The sequence below is a fragment of the Amblyomma maculatum genome, chromosome 6 (assembly GCF_055883805.1).
Source record: "Amblyomma maculatum isolate TAMU_Amacu chromosome 6, ASM5588380v1, whole genome shotgun sequence".
Taxonomy (NCBI): Eukaryota; Metazoa; Arthropoda; class Arachnida; order Ixodida; family Ixodidae; genus Amblyomma; species Amblyomma maculatum.
Window position 1 is genome coordinate 46,829,181 of NC_139349.1, and position 14,676 is coordinate 46,843,856.

The window sequence follows — 14,676 nt, forward strand, 5'->3', positions numbered from 1 at the left end:
ACATTTTAATGCGAAAGCATTTCTTCCCTCTTGAGCAGTATGTGCAGGATCTCTGGACAGTGCATGTCACCAGAGCGTGTCACCATGGCGTATCCTGATGAGCTGTCAATCAATAATAAGAAAAAAATCGTTTCCACACCCGCACTCTAGCCATCATCCTTCTGTGTCCGAGCTGAGTGTGCTAACCACCGCTCTACGCCGGCTTCTTGTGAAGGGGTTCATAATTCTTTTTGTCTAGCGTAAGTATGCTGGAGGGCGTTAAGGGAAATAAAAATTTAAAGTTTTAAATAGAATAGAAATAGTAAGAATCAAACATGAGAAAATGACAAACTGCTCTCTTTTTTTTCTGGTCCTTTGAAGGCAAAACTAAAGACAATGTACTACTGTATTCAGCAGCAATTTGAGAGCTTCACCATGTTTCGTGCAAATCGTTCCTGTACAATAAACCAGTATACGGAATCCCATATATATGGGTTCAAGTGAAATCATGGGCACCATTTTGTGCTGCAGAGCACAGCTTCAGCAGTGCAGGATTAACTATAAACCGATTAGATTTGCCTGCAGCCTTTCGCCGTGCTTCATGCACCACAAAATGGCCGAGACTATGACATAGGTGCATACTCCCTAAATTACTCTATTTTTCAGTAGGGTATACCATGTGCATTCCGAAATAAACAAGATCAGCAGTGCTTACGTTTCTAAAATTTTTACTTTTACCGATCAGATATTTGTTATTCGGTTCAATATTCAAAGTCATTTTTTCCTACATTCGAATTTGATTCATCTGCGAAAATTTCAACATTTGCACACCCTAGTTTTCTGGGCTTTTTTTTTTTGTTTGTTTGTTTGTTTGTTTCTCAAAAGGGCAACTTTGGTGTTTTTGGAACCTCTTCAGGTTGTACTGGAACTTTCACCATATGTTCTCTTCAGTTTGATGGTCATTTGTACCAAATTTAATAGCGGTTCAATGTTTTGTTTCAGCACAAATAAATTTCAAATTTTTTCATTTCATGTCTTCAGTCGAGGAGATTTTACGGGAAATCTGGAGTATGTGATGTGCATGGCCACCTATACTAGCTTTGCGTTTGCTGCAGTATAAAAGTTAGCACTTTGTTTTGGTCACTTGAGAGACAAATAGTGATTATAGCTGTATCTTAAAGTCAGCAATTCAGCTAATCAATGCACACACAATAGGTGGTTCCAAACCTACTTGTGATTTTGTTTTCCAGTTCTTGCTCTTTTAAAATTCATAATATTTAATATTTTGAAAACATATTTTTGTATAAGAAAGAGGCGACTCTAAAGAATGTGATGCAATTATAAACTCAAAATGCTAACAAGAAAATCCCTTGAAAGAGCTGCTAGAGTGGATTTCTGTTATAAATTCATACTGTAGTAAAGGCTACACGAGACAGTATCGAGGCATTTCATAGTGCTTTCAAGCTGTTCACTGAGCTAATAGGAAGAGATTTAGACATACAGATGGTTTCATAACACAAAATGATAATGCTTTGCCCACTCTACTGAGTTTGCTGTTGCAGTGAAAAGCAAGAAAAGCATGTCCTTTGGAACTGCTATACTGATGTCGTGAAGGTTATCATTTGTCATCTGGACCACAAAAAACTTGGGCAGTATAACTTGATGTTTACTGGTGGCCTCATCAAAGGTGCTTTCCTTGTGGAAGAAATTTTGCTACACGAGCAGAGAATAGCAGGTGATACATTTTAAAAGGCTCCAGATTTTGCCTTCTGGAAAAGGAGCTAATGTATGAAATCATTTCAACAGTCTCCTTCAATGATTTGAAAACCATTGGAATTTCTTTGTTGCAGTATCCATGGTTTTATATAGAATGGAGCTGGTCGTCACCCATTTACTCTTGCAAGTTATTATTAATGCTACACATTGAACTATGCTACTGGTAATGATGCTGCGAGCCACTGAGAGAAGACAGTGCAGAAAAGCATGTGACAAAATTGCATTTACTTTGCCGTTTGTGTCTGTCACCTGGTGTAAGCCCCATTTAATGTAAACTTAATGCTACTGCTTTGCCTCTGGTTGTGGTCTAGGGGCATCTGCAGGTAAAAGTTTATGTACCTACTTGTCATAGAATCAGCGCACTTGTTTTATCACTATTGATGTGTGCTATGCTCGATTGTGGCTGTCCTTTGGGTGATCTGGCAGCTGGTGTGTGGAAAGAACACTTGCTACTGTGGCTCTGTGTGTACAGCACAAACATTCTCTGTGTGACACTTTCTCATGAGCTTGCCTCTTTTCCAGGTGGCCCCTTTAGAAGAGTTCTCATAGGGACAACAAATGAAGTGATGCCAGAGGACATTGACGTCACTTTTGATGATGTCAAGGGGGTGAGTGCTGACCCTGGGGGAGCAGTGTGACGTTGAAGCTGAATTGCATCTGCTGTGTGTTAAGTTGCCGTAGACGTAGCGTGCACTAAATGCAGTCACACTGGCAAGTACCATCTTGTGGATGCACGCATAAGGCAGGTTTGAAACTGGTGTATGAATGGACCTTGTAGTTACCCTTGAGCAGATTTGGAACTGTTACACTCCTAGAGAGTGCGTTTGGTAAAGCTTTGATGCTGCATCGCTGCAGTTTACTTCCTGGTAACAGTTTTTACTATTGTCTAACTTGATGTTATTGTTTTCAAAGGAATTATGACATGAAAGCATATCTCTATGTTAATGGCTGTGGAAAGCTCTGTTACCATGTTAGAAATCTCTTAACTCTGTCCATGCTTTACTTGTTGGCCACTTGAAGCAAGCTTTGAACTGCAGCAATTGGGCTTGTATAAATTTTTTTTTAATATGTCTATCTTCTTTTTAGGTTGAGGAGGCTAAGCAGGAACTGCAGGAAATTGTGGAGTTTCTGAGGAACCCGGAGAAATTCTCCTCTCTTGGAGGCAAGCTGCCCAAAGGTATGCATGTTGCTTTTTTTAGGGGGGAGGGGGAGGTGGTCCACTTGCTCCATTGCTGTGTGTTGAGTTTAACGTAATAGCTGATTGTGTGCCCCAAAAATTACTGACAAAGAGATCTATTCACCTGGGAGAATGGGCAAAACATTTTCTTTCTCTACAGGGCGTTTCACACGAGTCCTGTCGGTGATTGAGAACCATGTTCGTTCCTTGCAGGTGTGCTGCTGGTGGGCCCACCTGGAACTGGCAAGACCCTTCTGGCGCGAGCTGTTGCTGGCGAAGCAAATGTTCCCTTCTTTCATGCGGCCGGCCCTGAGTTTGATGAGATCTTAGTTGGCCAGGGGGCACGGAGGGTCAGGGACCTCTTCAGTGAGTACTAGCCAGTTTTGGATGCAGCAGTTTCAACGCATGCCATTATTTGTTCTCTTGTGTCAAACCAGTCAAATGAAATGGAATCGGACTAGATTGTGTTTAGATTTATCTGGTACAGACACTTGTGTTTAATCTGAGAACAGTGCTGTTGTTAAGTGTCCAGGCAGCTGGGTGAATGATCATCTTTGAATATTTTTGCTTCAGCAGCAAATGAAATGAGCGAAACTGAATACATATTCTGGTGAGTTTGGTTTTATTTTGAAGTACAGAAAGACAGCAGCTAATATCTTTGTTTTTTTTCTGTGGTCATGGTTGAGTTGTCCTCTTTGCATTTACTGCAGACTCTCTCATTAAGGTGAACTTGAGCGGATCAAATGATATGATACATTTATCAGAAGTTCATCTTAACGGAAATGTGAGCATGCTAGGTGCGTCCAAACATCTGATACCTGTGTTTGTACATGCATGATGCCGAGATTTTACAATGTCAGATCTCTATCAACATGAATGTTATACAGTCAAATCACGATATAACAAAATCCTGCAAGGCCGCACAAAATCGTTCGTTATTTTGAAATATCATTGTTATGAAAAATCTGCGATATAAACCAGTGGTCAAACCTAGGTATGAAAATGACGTACCTTGGCAGTAGGCACGTGTGTAGACAAGCAAAACCTCAAATGAAAATGTTGCACTAATTCCAAAAATGGTTTATTTGAAGAAATCAATTATTTTCTTCTTTCGCGTGCAGCAAACACAGCCACGCACTATATTACACCACTACAGCACATACACCTTCCACTTTGCGCAACACATCACCGGGTGCATGAGTGCACCAAACGATGGAAGTACGGACTTTGTCCATGTGCAAAAGAACATCAGAGTTCGATATTACCTCATCTTCAGTGCTCCCTTAAGATTGAAAATCTATTTTCGGTATCTCAAAATGATTGCGGCGGTCGATGGGGCATTGCTAGCTGTCTGCAGAGGTAGATTCGCGTTTTTTCCTGCTTTCATTTCTTTCAGTGAAAGCTGCGTTCCTGTATTTTTGGCACTTCACTGGCTGCAATCACTGTCAGATTTCGCACAAGCTTGGCAATAAGATAATCTGCGACAAAAAAAAAAAAAGAAAAGAAGTACCTTCCTGCATGTGCGAATGGTACAAACGACCGACCAGCGAACGACACACAACACAGAAAGAAAAAAGGCAGGTGGCTAGGCCTGCTGGCTACTGTGTAACAAACCACAGCTTTGTTGGTGCGCTAGGAGCTGGTGATGATAGCTATGATGATAGCTATGCTGATGATGATAGCTACAGCCTACGGGCCATACATACAGAAATGGCGTTTTTTCTTTTTTTCCATGCAAGAGTTGCGAGCTTCAGCACTGTTAATTTTAGCCGAATTCGTAATAATCACGTTCCTAGATTGTATAAGAAAAAATATGTACATTATTCTAAAATATACATTATTTTGAAATTCGTAATTCTGAAGTATTCCTACATTGAGAAATCTGCTGGGGAGTTTGAAAAATTTTGTTAATGTGGTGTTTGTTCGTTGTAACAAGATTTCACTAGTGGCATGCCTTTTTCATAGAGGAAACCTTGCGCTAATTTTTTTATATAGAACGTTATGAAAAACCAGCCAGATGGTCTCACATTGTATATCTTATCTGTGAATTCCGTGAACACACAGCTATACCATTTGTCAAAAATATGCAGCCCATTGTGTTTGGTGTGTGATGCATTGAAGCATTTGAAATCTATCTACGGTGACAGGAACATTCTTCCTCATCCATCCGAGACCTCGGGCATCCGTGGATGTTATGCAAGAGCTCTGGAGCTAGTTAGAAGCAAAACTCTTGGGCTGTATATTTTTCACAAGGGCTGTTTGTAGGTCAATACTATACGTTGATGCAAATTATTATGTGTATGATTACACTTAGGTACGGTAGACTTTCATTGATTTGGACTGCTGGTTTATGTTGACTGACACTTTAGCTGTGTCAGCATTAAACAAATTTTGCTCCCTTTTCATTGCAAATCATCGTGAATTAGCTGCATCACACCACAAAACGAAACTGCAACCATTCAAATGAGGACACCGTCTCATATGTATCTTGTTCCACAAGTTAGTAATGGCCCCTTTTTAGCAAAACGGTGTTTGTCTTAGATTTGGTGATTTTCCGTAGTGTTAGGTGCTAGTGTGTGCGAATTCTTCAGTGTCTCTGGAGCTGTTTGGCACTAATAATCTTTGCAATATTTGTTCCAGGTACAGCGAAGATGAGGGCTCCTTGCGTGGTGTTCATAGACGAAATCGACTCTGTGGGGGCGAAAAGAACCAACTCTGTGCTACATCCGTATGCTAATCAGACCATCAACCAGCTGCTCACAGAAATGGATGGGTATGATGTGCAAGCTGTCTGTCATGTGCATGCTTTCCTTAGTAGATTTTGGCATGCTTGGGCGCTCGGCTGCTGGGCCCAAGGATGCCTGATAGAATCCCGGCTGTGGCAGCTGCTTTTCTATGGAGGCCAAAAGAAAGGTTCCCGTGTGCCGTGCGATGTCATTGCACATGCACATTAACGAACCCCACGTCGTCTAGATTTCCGAAGCCCTCCACTACGCCGTCTCTCATAGCCTGAGTCGCTTTGGGGCATAAAACTACATAAACTAAACTAAACTTCGCAGGTTTTAATGTCTTAGGTTTAAGAAACGTGTGCAGGCACGCCTTTTTATTCTCTTGCTCGAATTCTGCAAAGCTTTGTAAAAGCCTTGTTATGTGATGGCTGTTACATAGTTTGAAATTGATGAGCGCATTAGTCGGAGCTTGGTATCTTGAACATCTTGAGCCATTAATAGCTCACAGGATGAGATGGGATGTCATCGAGAAGTAGCCAAACATGTGCATGCTGTAAGGAAATTTGCATTTAATGAGTATTTGGGTACTTGTGTGCATGTGGTAACTGTGGAAAAGAGAAAAAACAAAAAATGACTGAATCAAGTTGCTTAATAAATGCTAGTTCAAAGTAAGTGCTTGTGTGTGTGACTTCTCGTCATATAAGTCTTTTTTTGCGTATTGTCAGTTACCTTCCAATGCGAGTTCATAGTATTTCACCTCGTTTTTATTTGTTTTTGCTTCTTTTTTTTTTTATTATTAAAATGCACTTGCCATGTTCTCGCTTTTCTTTCTCTTTTATGTGCAGTTTCAGGCAGAATGAAGGAGTGATTGTTCTTGGTGCTACGAACCGAAGGGACGACCTTGACAAGTGAGCATGCCATTGTATTGCTAGCTGTTTTGTGTAATAAATAGCAACTTTCTTTTTTTTTTTTTTCCTTGTGACCGGTGCATTGATTTATGGTTGTCTTTAAGAGCTTGTTAGATGCACAGTTTGGAAAGTGTTTGTAGGCAAATTTGTATTTTATTCATCAGTGGGCCCTGTCTAACTTGGGTAAGGACCACACTGTATTGTGCGACATCCTTGACTGATCCCCACTGCAATGTAAGGAGATAAAACCACAGCACCAGTAAATTCCTGACGCAGCCTAGAGTAGTTATGGTGAAAGGATGTGGAAATAGTTAGCTGGTGTTTAACTTTGCTTAAACCGATTAAGACATGCGAAAGCATTGTTTGGCATTGTTTTTTTTGGCGGTTTAGCATTGAGGCACTGGCATAGTCATAGAAGTAGCCAAGTGGTGGAAATTATCCCGTAGCCTTCCACTACAATACCTTTTTCTTTCCCATCTTCCCTTTACGGGGTGACTCAGGTGTCCAGCGAGAAGTGTGGGAGATACTGCACCTTTACTTTCCTATACGCCAATTTGTAGTTTACACACAGTTTGCGAGACACCCATGTACTGTGTGATGCCAATGCCAGTCAAAGAACCCCAGGTCGTCGAAATTTCCGGAGCCCTCCACTGCGCCGTCTCTTATAGTCTGCTCCACTTTGGAATGCTAAACCCTATAAACTAAACTAACTAAACTAAAAGTTTTAGCTTGTTTTCGGGGAAAGAAAAGCGCAGTATCTGCCTCACTCCTTGGTGGACACCTACCGGAAGCAGACTTACAAATGATAGACAATATTGCTAGGCTCTGAACCCTGAGATTAGTGCTTTTGCACTAAAATTGCGATCAGAGGAGTGCTGTGCTATACAGTGCATTCAAATGAAACAGAACAAGAAGGCTTGCAAAATGAACTAAGGGTGTAAACTTTGGCCGTGACATGCAATGGAGGTGCCCCTGCCATCTTCCACATTTTCCCATAGATGAGCACCTGATGGCAATGTATGCGATTTTAGTTGGTACGCAGTGAATGACAAAGTGCATTTTGCTATGCTAGGTAGAGACAGTTTTCACGCGACACTAAATTTGATCTTCAAGTGACCTTGACGTATACTGCGCCTTTCCTTTCTTATTACCAGTGTACATTTTACAAGCAAAATTTCAAACATGACCTTGATCTAGTTGGGTGTAGGCGTCGACCAAAAAGTATAGGTTCATTTTATGTGACATCATTGCATGAAGGGGGAGCGTTGTCCGGTGGGGAGCGTTGTCCGGTGATTCAGGACGGGCAAAATCGCGAAGCACTATGGCGATCTGTCATTACGTGAGTATAGTGAGCTAGAATATTCTAGTACACTGCAGACGTGACCCTAACGTCACCGATTTCCAGTGCTTTGCTTCCGTCCGCGAGCAGCGTTTTTGCAGTTCGGATTTTGCCCCGCCGGGGTGGTGCAGTGGTAAGACGCCCGACCACTGTGCCGGAGTTCCCGGGTTCGAACCTGACCGCGGCGGCTGCGTTTCGATGGAGGCGAAACGAAGTGGCGTCCGTGTGCTGTGCGATGTCAGCGCACGTTAAAGATCCCCAGGTGGTCGAAATTACTCCGTAGCCCTCCACTACGGCTCCTCTTTCTCTCTTTCCACTTTCATTCCCACCTTCCTCCCTTCCCTTACGGCGCGGTTCGGGTGTCCACAGAGCAAGTGTGACAGTTACTGCGCCTTTCCCTTCCTGTGAACCAAATTAACTTATTTAACAGTTCGGATTCTTCACGAACGACAATTTTTTTTTTTTGTAGCAGAAAGTTTTTCAGCCAAACCCTGGTGCCCAAGCATGTAGAGCGTAACATGTATTGTACTTAAACGCCGGAGGAAAGCGGGCTTTGAGGGACTGACTTGTCTGACCACAAAGCAGGCACAAACGGGCGTCTCAATCATCTTAGCCCGACGCTTAATTGTATGCTGCGTGCAGCGGTATGTATGGTACCCACAGTCACAGAGAAAAGATAGCAAGAGCTAATTAGTAACGTGCAGCAGCTTGACGGTATTCGTCGCTTTCCTTTAGCGCTTGCAGTTGTGCTGCATAAGCTTTGGCTTTTAACATGTACTGGGAGCTCAGGGGCAGCAGTCCGAAAGGTTCTCTTCCGATTGGGTTGAAAGTAGTATGTTTATGAAGTTGTCATTGAGTAAGCGCGACCACTGCACAAACACAACCGCGTGTATATTGCATCGAGCGGGACAGTCAGCATGGCAATGCTTTAGCAAAACGATGCAGCAGAAGCAACAGTGCAAGACCCGCCACAGCAGGTATATATCTCAAAAAAGTTTACAGCTGTGCTGTTCTCAGCGTTTTTACACCAGGACCTATTGCTGAGTCCGTAGGCAGCGCAATTGACCATTATTGTAGCAAATTACAGGGTTCACAGTGCCTTGGCTTTATTGCATTACCCACGCAAAACAATCTCAACAGACGATGACAATGACTAAGGCTATGGCGGACCGGAAGCGGAAAATGGCTTCATTTTTCCCGTCGTCTCCCGCGTGGCTGCTGACAGTGAATACAACCTATAAGGCACCTTCTTTTCCCAAATCCTAACTTTAAGAAACATTATGAAAAACCGTGGATTGGAGAGACGCTGTTACAGAAGCTATCGCTGCAACACTCACAGCTTTTGCTCTGTCACTGTATTCAAGGTATGCTTAAACCCCACAATTTTTACTGGGCTGTTGTAACCCCGTTAATTCTAATGAAAGCTCAGAAATGCTGCCATGATAGGATAAGAATCAGTTTTTTTAATTTTTGGATTTGCTGCGCAGCGGAATTTTAGGACCATCTGCTACGGCATTCCTTGTAGCATGTATGCCTCTTAGGGAGCTTGGACCACACACACACCAGCCTCTCAATGCATTATCTTTGCGTTCCGTGCGTGTGCTTCAGTAAATGTTCTTGCAGACCAGTGGTGGTGCACTGTGATGCCAACGTCAAGTCCTTTTGATGACTTAAGGAGCTTGTAGCATCTTATTGTGGAGTGCGTAGTATACTGCGTTTTGTCTGATGCTGTTGGCTAGCATTCATCCGGACTGTTTATGATACAAGCAAAGGCCAGGCCATGTTGTGAAGGCCCCTTAAGTGCAAAAGCTAGGCTGATTCTGCACTTTGGAACCACCTTTTGAGGGCTGCAAGTCAGCTTTCTTGATTGTCCAGGGCACTGCTGCGGCCCGGTCGCTTCGATGTAGAAGTCCAGGTGCCCGTACCGGACTTGGCAGGTCGGAAGGAGATCCTGCAGCTTTACCTGGGCAAGGTCAAGCTTGCACCAGATGTGTCAGTTGACGTCCTCGCTCGTGGGACAACAGGTTTCACTGGTGCCGACCTTGAGAATGTGGTGAATCAGGCTGCTTTGAGGGCAGCCATTGACGCTGCACCGGCCGTTTCTATGCGCTACCTCGAGAATGCCCGGGACAAGGTACTCATGGGTGCGTACTACACCTTCACCTTAGTTATGGCCTACAAGGCACACCTGCCCAACATGCCATGAAAATCTTTTATCCTCATCAGGCACAGTGTCGATGTTTACAAGTATGAGCTCAATCTAAAAATGTGCTGAAATCCAAAAAACTGTGGTCAGAATAGTCTGACACACACGGACCAGTAAATCGACTTTTCGCCGTATGTTGCCGGCGCCTTTAGCTGTTCTCGCTACCAACACGCAAGAGCTATCAGTGCATAAATCTCGCAAGCAACTAAGTGATGGTGACGGGTGCACACAGCTTGCCTCGTGTCTTTTTCTTTGTCTTGTTATTTTCTGCTGCTTTCGAGCATGATCTATTGTAGTTCCACACTTGAAAAGCGAAAGTATCTACACGGCTGCTGCATCGGCGATGAAACACGCCGCATTGTATCCTTGCTGCGCTTGTGTGATTCTAGTCCTCTCGCGTCCGTTTGTGTTTTATCGTCATGAAAATTGCAGTGTTCTGCCAAACTTTCAGTAATTCAGCACTAGCTAGGAGATAGTCGGTGCCGTCAGTTCGTTACATCAAGGTCCATCATTGCAACATGTACGCGAGTTTTAATATACATGCACTTAAGTGGGGCAGCATTGGGGGATTTAAAAACTTTGTTATATCGAGGAATTCGCTGCGTAGAGGTTCGTTACATAGAGGTTTAACTGTAGAGCCACCTAGACGTATCACTTATGTGGATGCTAGCACTCTACCCAAAAACTATCAGCTGGTCTCTAGTACCAGTTTTTATTGTCTGGTGTGCACTCTACACAAGGATAACGCAGACTGCACATAGTCTAGAGGTAATGTCTGCTTGAGGCATTTTGTTCTGGTCTGTACAGTTGGTGCGTGCTATGGGTTGTTTACAGGTCCCGAACGCAAGTCACGCATTCCTGATGAGGAGGCCAACCTGATCACTGCTTACCATGAAGGTGGCCATGCACTCGTGGCGCATTATTCCAAGGAGGCTCATCCACTGCACAAGGTCACCATCATACCCAGGGGGCCTTCTCTGGGACACGTGAGTGCCTTTTCAAAAGCACACCGCAGTGGGTCGACAGACATGGCTTTCTGGTGTCAGGCTTGGGATCATAGTCCAGTGCCTTGGTTTAGTAACTGTGTTTCATTGGGGGGGGGGGGACATCTTAACTCACTTTAGAGGAAGCTGTCTTTCATTACAGCAGGGATTCTCAAATTGGGCTCTTCAAGAGTCTTCTCGTTCCTTGGAGTGCATAGTATTGAGTTCCTCAGGCAATGGTCCTGAGTTTGATCCCTGGACCAAGACAAATTTTTCTTTAACTACAAAGTATCTGAAAAAGGCTTTCCTCTGTAGCTGTGTGGCTGCATTTGGGTGGATGTCAATGAGTATTTGCTATCGTATTTTGCAAATCTACTCCACCTTGAGGGATTCCCCTAAATATCTGGCCGATCCAAGAGTAATGGAGATGCCAGCCATGGCGTCCATGTTTTCAAGTAGGCGAAATGTGAATATGCTCGTGGGCTGTGCGATGTCAGTGCGCATTATGAAGAACCCATGGCAGGCTATAATAACCTGGAGCCTTCCATTACCGCATCACTCATAGCCCATTCAACCCTTGTGGACCCTACAGTTTACAAGTTGCATTCATTGTCATGGACTAGCCTTACAACATGAAAAGAAAGAAGGGAGGAAAACATGGTATTTAATATTCAGTTCAAATTGCAGCATTTGCTCTTAAACTTGACTCTGTTCTTTACAAAGTCCGTCCTGTGGAGATATGATGTAGATCAGGTGGCACGTACTGGCAGCCGAAGGCCACGGGCAAATGGAAGTAAGCAAGGTGGTTGTACCTTCTCCTCATGGGATTCGATGCTCAGAATGAAGAAGAGAGAAGTGGACGTTCCAAAATCAGTCACATCGCTTGATGTCTCTAGTACTTGGAAAAAGCTAGCCTGAGAAATGGAACGCCTGCAACATATAGCTTTTAGAACAGATTTGAAGCGTACCATTTTATTAGGGAGCGTTAGTCCAAGTATGGGAGTCTGCTTGAGAATACAATTCCCTGGATGTATACTAATCCAACCAAGTTTCTGTTGTGTGGTGGTCGATAGTTACATGTGAACAAAACCAGTGGCAAGAGAATGGGAGCAAAAATAATTGAGAACACTACTAGCTATTCAGGAGCCTGATATCCAAGACCTTAGTGATTTTTTCATTGAACCTTGCAGACGGCCTACATTCCCGAGAAGGAGCACTACCACGTCACCAAGGCACAGATGATGGCAACGATGGATACTCTCATGGGAGGCAGGGCTGCTGAGGAGCTTGTGTTCGGGACTGAGAAGGTCACGTCAGGTCAGAAACCTCCGCTTCTGTTGCATGTGAAAAACTGAGAAAGATAGTTGGGTCAAATTAGGGTTGGCAAGTTTGCTTACTGTTGCCGACAAGAAATTCTTGCAAAATAACAGCCACCTTCGATGCCTTCGCTTTTATTTGTGGGTTTAACATTTGATATATAGGAGATCAGTATGTCTTGTCCTCAACACTAGCCGTGGCCACGTGATTGTGAAGTCCGAGAAAATAGGAGTATGTAAGCGCTGTGGCAAGACATTAAGAGTTGCCGCAAATGGTTGTGGCCACAAGTACTAAGACGAAAGCCTTTAACAGCTCATGAGTGGCATCCACAGAAACTGTGTGCAAAATCTGTGCACAAGATGTGTCTGTAAAATTCAGTGGAAGATCAGAGGGCTTCTGGTATATAGACCTTGGTAACGAGGGCTCTCTGGGCATTGCCATAATGCTCGCTGGGCAGGTGTGTGCGCATCACGCTAGCACTGTGGAAGCGGCAGCGGAACCGGTTTGCAACAATTCAGAGAGGAGGCGTTTTCACGTCCCCCTCACCCGATGCAAAGGTGTATAGTGGAAGATGTCTAAAATTCAGCGGAATATCAGTGGGGTTCTCGTATATATAGTGACCAATAGCTATTAGTTAATGATAGATAGTGATAGTCATTGATAAAAAAGGAGAGAGACATCCTCCCTCCTTCTCCCCTTCCCTTCTCTCCTTACCTCTCCTCTTTTTCTCTCTGTTCACCTCTCCCTCTCTCTCTAGAGAGAGAGTAGAGAGAGACTCGTTTTCTAGAGAGAGAGAGTGACACAATTGTGTTGATCCTTCAGCTACAAAAAAAATTCCAGGGGTGCACTTAAGCCACCTTACTTGCAGCAAGGTGAAAGCATTTTGGCCGCCATGCTTCCCCCGATTTCTCAAGAGAGAGAGAGAAAAAGAGGCTCTCTTAGTCTAGAGAGAAAGACAGAGACACTCCCCCTCCCACTTTCTAGAGAAAGACTGGGAGAGTCTCTCTCTCTCGAGGAATCGGGGGCAGCATGGTGGCCAAAATGCTTTCATCTTGCTGCAAGTAAGGTGACTTAAGTGCGCCCATGGAATTTTTTTGTAGGTGACGGATCAGCACAAGTGTGTGGCAGTTGTTCACTCTGTGTGAGCATGTTGTGGGACAGCCTAGTGCAGGATTTTATGCCTGCCATATTTGCTTGCATAATGAATGCACTTTTTTTTTCCTCACAAACTACACAGACTTGGAATTGAGGTTGGGGAAAGGAGAATTAATTTTATTGTGAGGCATAATGAATTGGCAAACATTTACATTTCGACAGCTAGAACAGCTGGTCTGACCCTTGACTGGTTAGAATGCTTGTGATCGCATTATTTCGTGGGATTTTGTAAGTGTCTGTTAGGGTACTTCACTGGTATTAAATGTGGTTGTCCTTTAAGAGTAGATAAGAGTATGATCTTGAGATTAAACAACTTCAGCAGTAGTTGGTGCTGTTTGTTTTTTTCCTTCATGTGCTAGGGTTAAAATGTCTATTGTCTTAAGTTTCTGTAGCATGCATCCTCATTATCATAGCTTTTGTGTCATATGGATGGTAACTTGAGGTGCCAGTAAGTTATGTTGTGAACATGTTCCGAGAAAAAAAAATATGGCACTCATTGAATGATGAGAGTTGGAGCACTTTTGATACTAGTGGACTTGATACAAATGCACGTTGGGAGTAATGTGTTTTTTTCCTTCCGTGCCTTCCGTGCCAGGTGCCTCAAGTGACCTGAAGCAGGCAACCGCCCTCGCTACCAACATGGTGAAAGAGTGGGGCATGTCTGAAAAGGTGCGCGATATCAAAGTCTGCTACTTCCTTATTCGCATTTGTCTAGTAGAAAGAGATGCAGTCATTGCTGGTAAATTTGTACTAGTTGGTATAGAAATATTCCCTCCCTTCAATCTTATCACCTATGTAATCTTCAAGGAACATATTTTTGCATGCTGATTTGAAACTAAAGTTATTTATGTTTACGTGACAGCCATTGTGCACTTATCCAGTATGTTATGTAGCTCTTTGCCAAGAGCTCTTAAGATATCGTAGCAAAACTCCAAGCAGGGGTTGCTGGTTTATAGTTATGAGGACTTGCAGCGCTAAAGGCCGACACAGAGAAAAGGAAGCGCCGTCCTGTGCTTCCTTTTCTCTATGTTGTTCTTTAGCACTGCAAATTCTTTTAATAGCTCTCAAGACATTTTGCTACGGGAAACTCGTACCATTGTTTTCTTC

At 43.5% G+C, this 14,676-nt stretch overlaps 1 protein-coding gene across 3 annotated transcripts in view; it reads left to right on the forward strand.

The window, feature by feature from the left end:
* Window positions 1–14,676, forward strand: part of YME1L (ATP-dependent zinc metalloprotease YME1L) — a 44,751-nt gene that overhangs the window by 9,923 nt on the left and 20,152 nt on the right. For all 3 annotated transcript variants that reach the window (XR_014708011.1, XM_084606558.1, XM_084606559.1), the window contains exons 8-16: window positions 2,278–2,363; window positions 2,842–2,932; window positions 3,146–3,298; window positions 5,573–5,705; window positions 6,507–6,569; window positions 9,784–10,052; window positions 10,949–11,100; window positions 12,288–12,414; window positions 14,165–14,238. Coding sequence is in view for 2 of the 3 variants with exons in the window: in XM_084606558.1 (XP_084462684.1) it covers window positions 2,278–2,363; window positions 2,842–2,932; window positions 3,146–3,298; window positions 5,573–5,705; window positions 6,507–6,569; window positions 9,784–10,052; window positions 10,949–11,100; window positions 12,288–12,414; window positions 14,165–14,238 (1,148 nt within the window). In the remaining variant the exon portion in view is untranslated. The remainder of the gene's footprint in view (window positions 1–2,277; window positions 2,364–2,841; window positions 2,933–3,145; window positions 3,299–5,572; window positions 5,706–6,506; window positions 6,570–9,783; window positions 10,053–10,948; window positions 11,101–12,287; window positions 12,415–14,164; window positions 14,239–14,676) is intronic.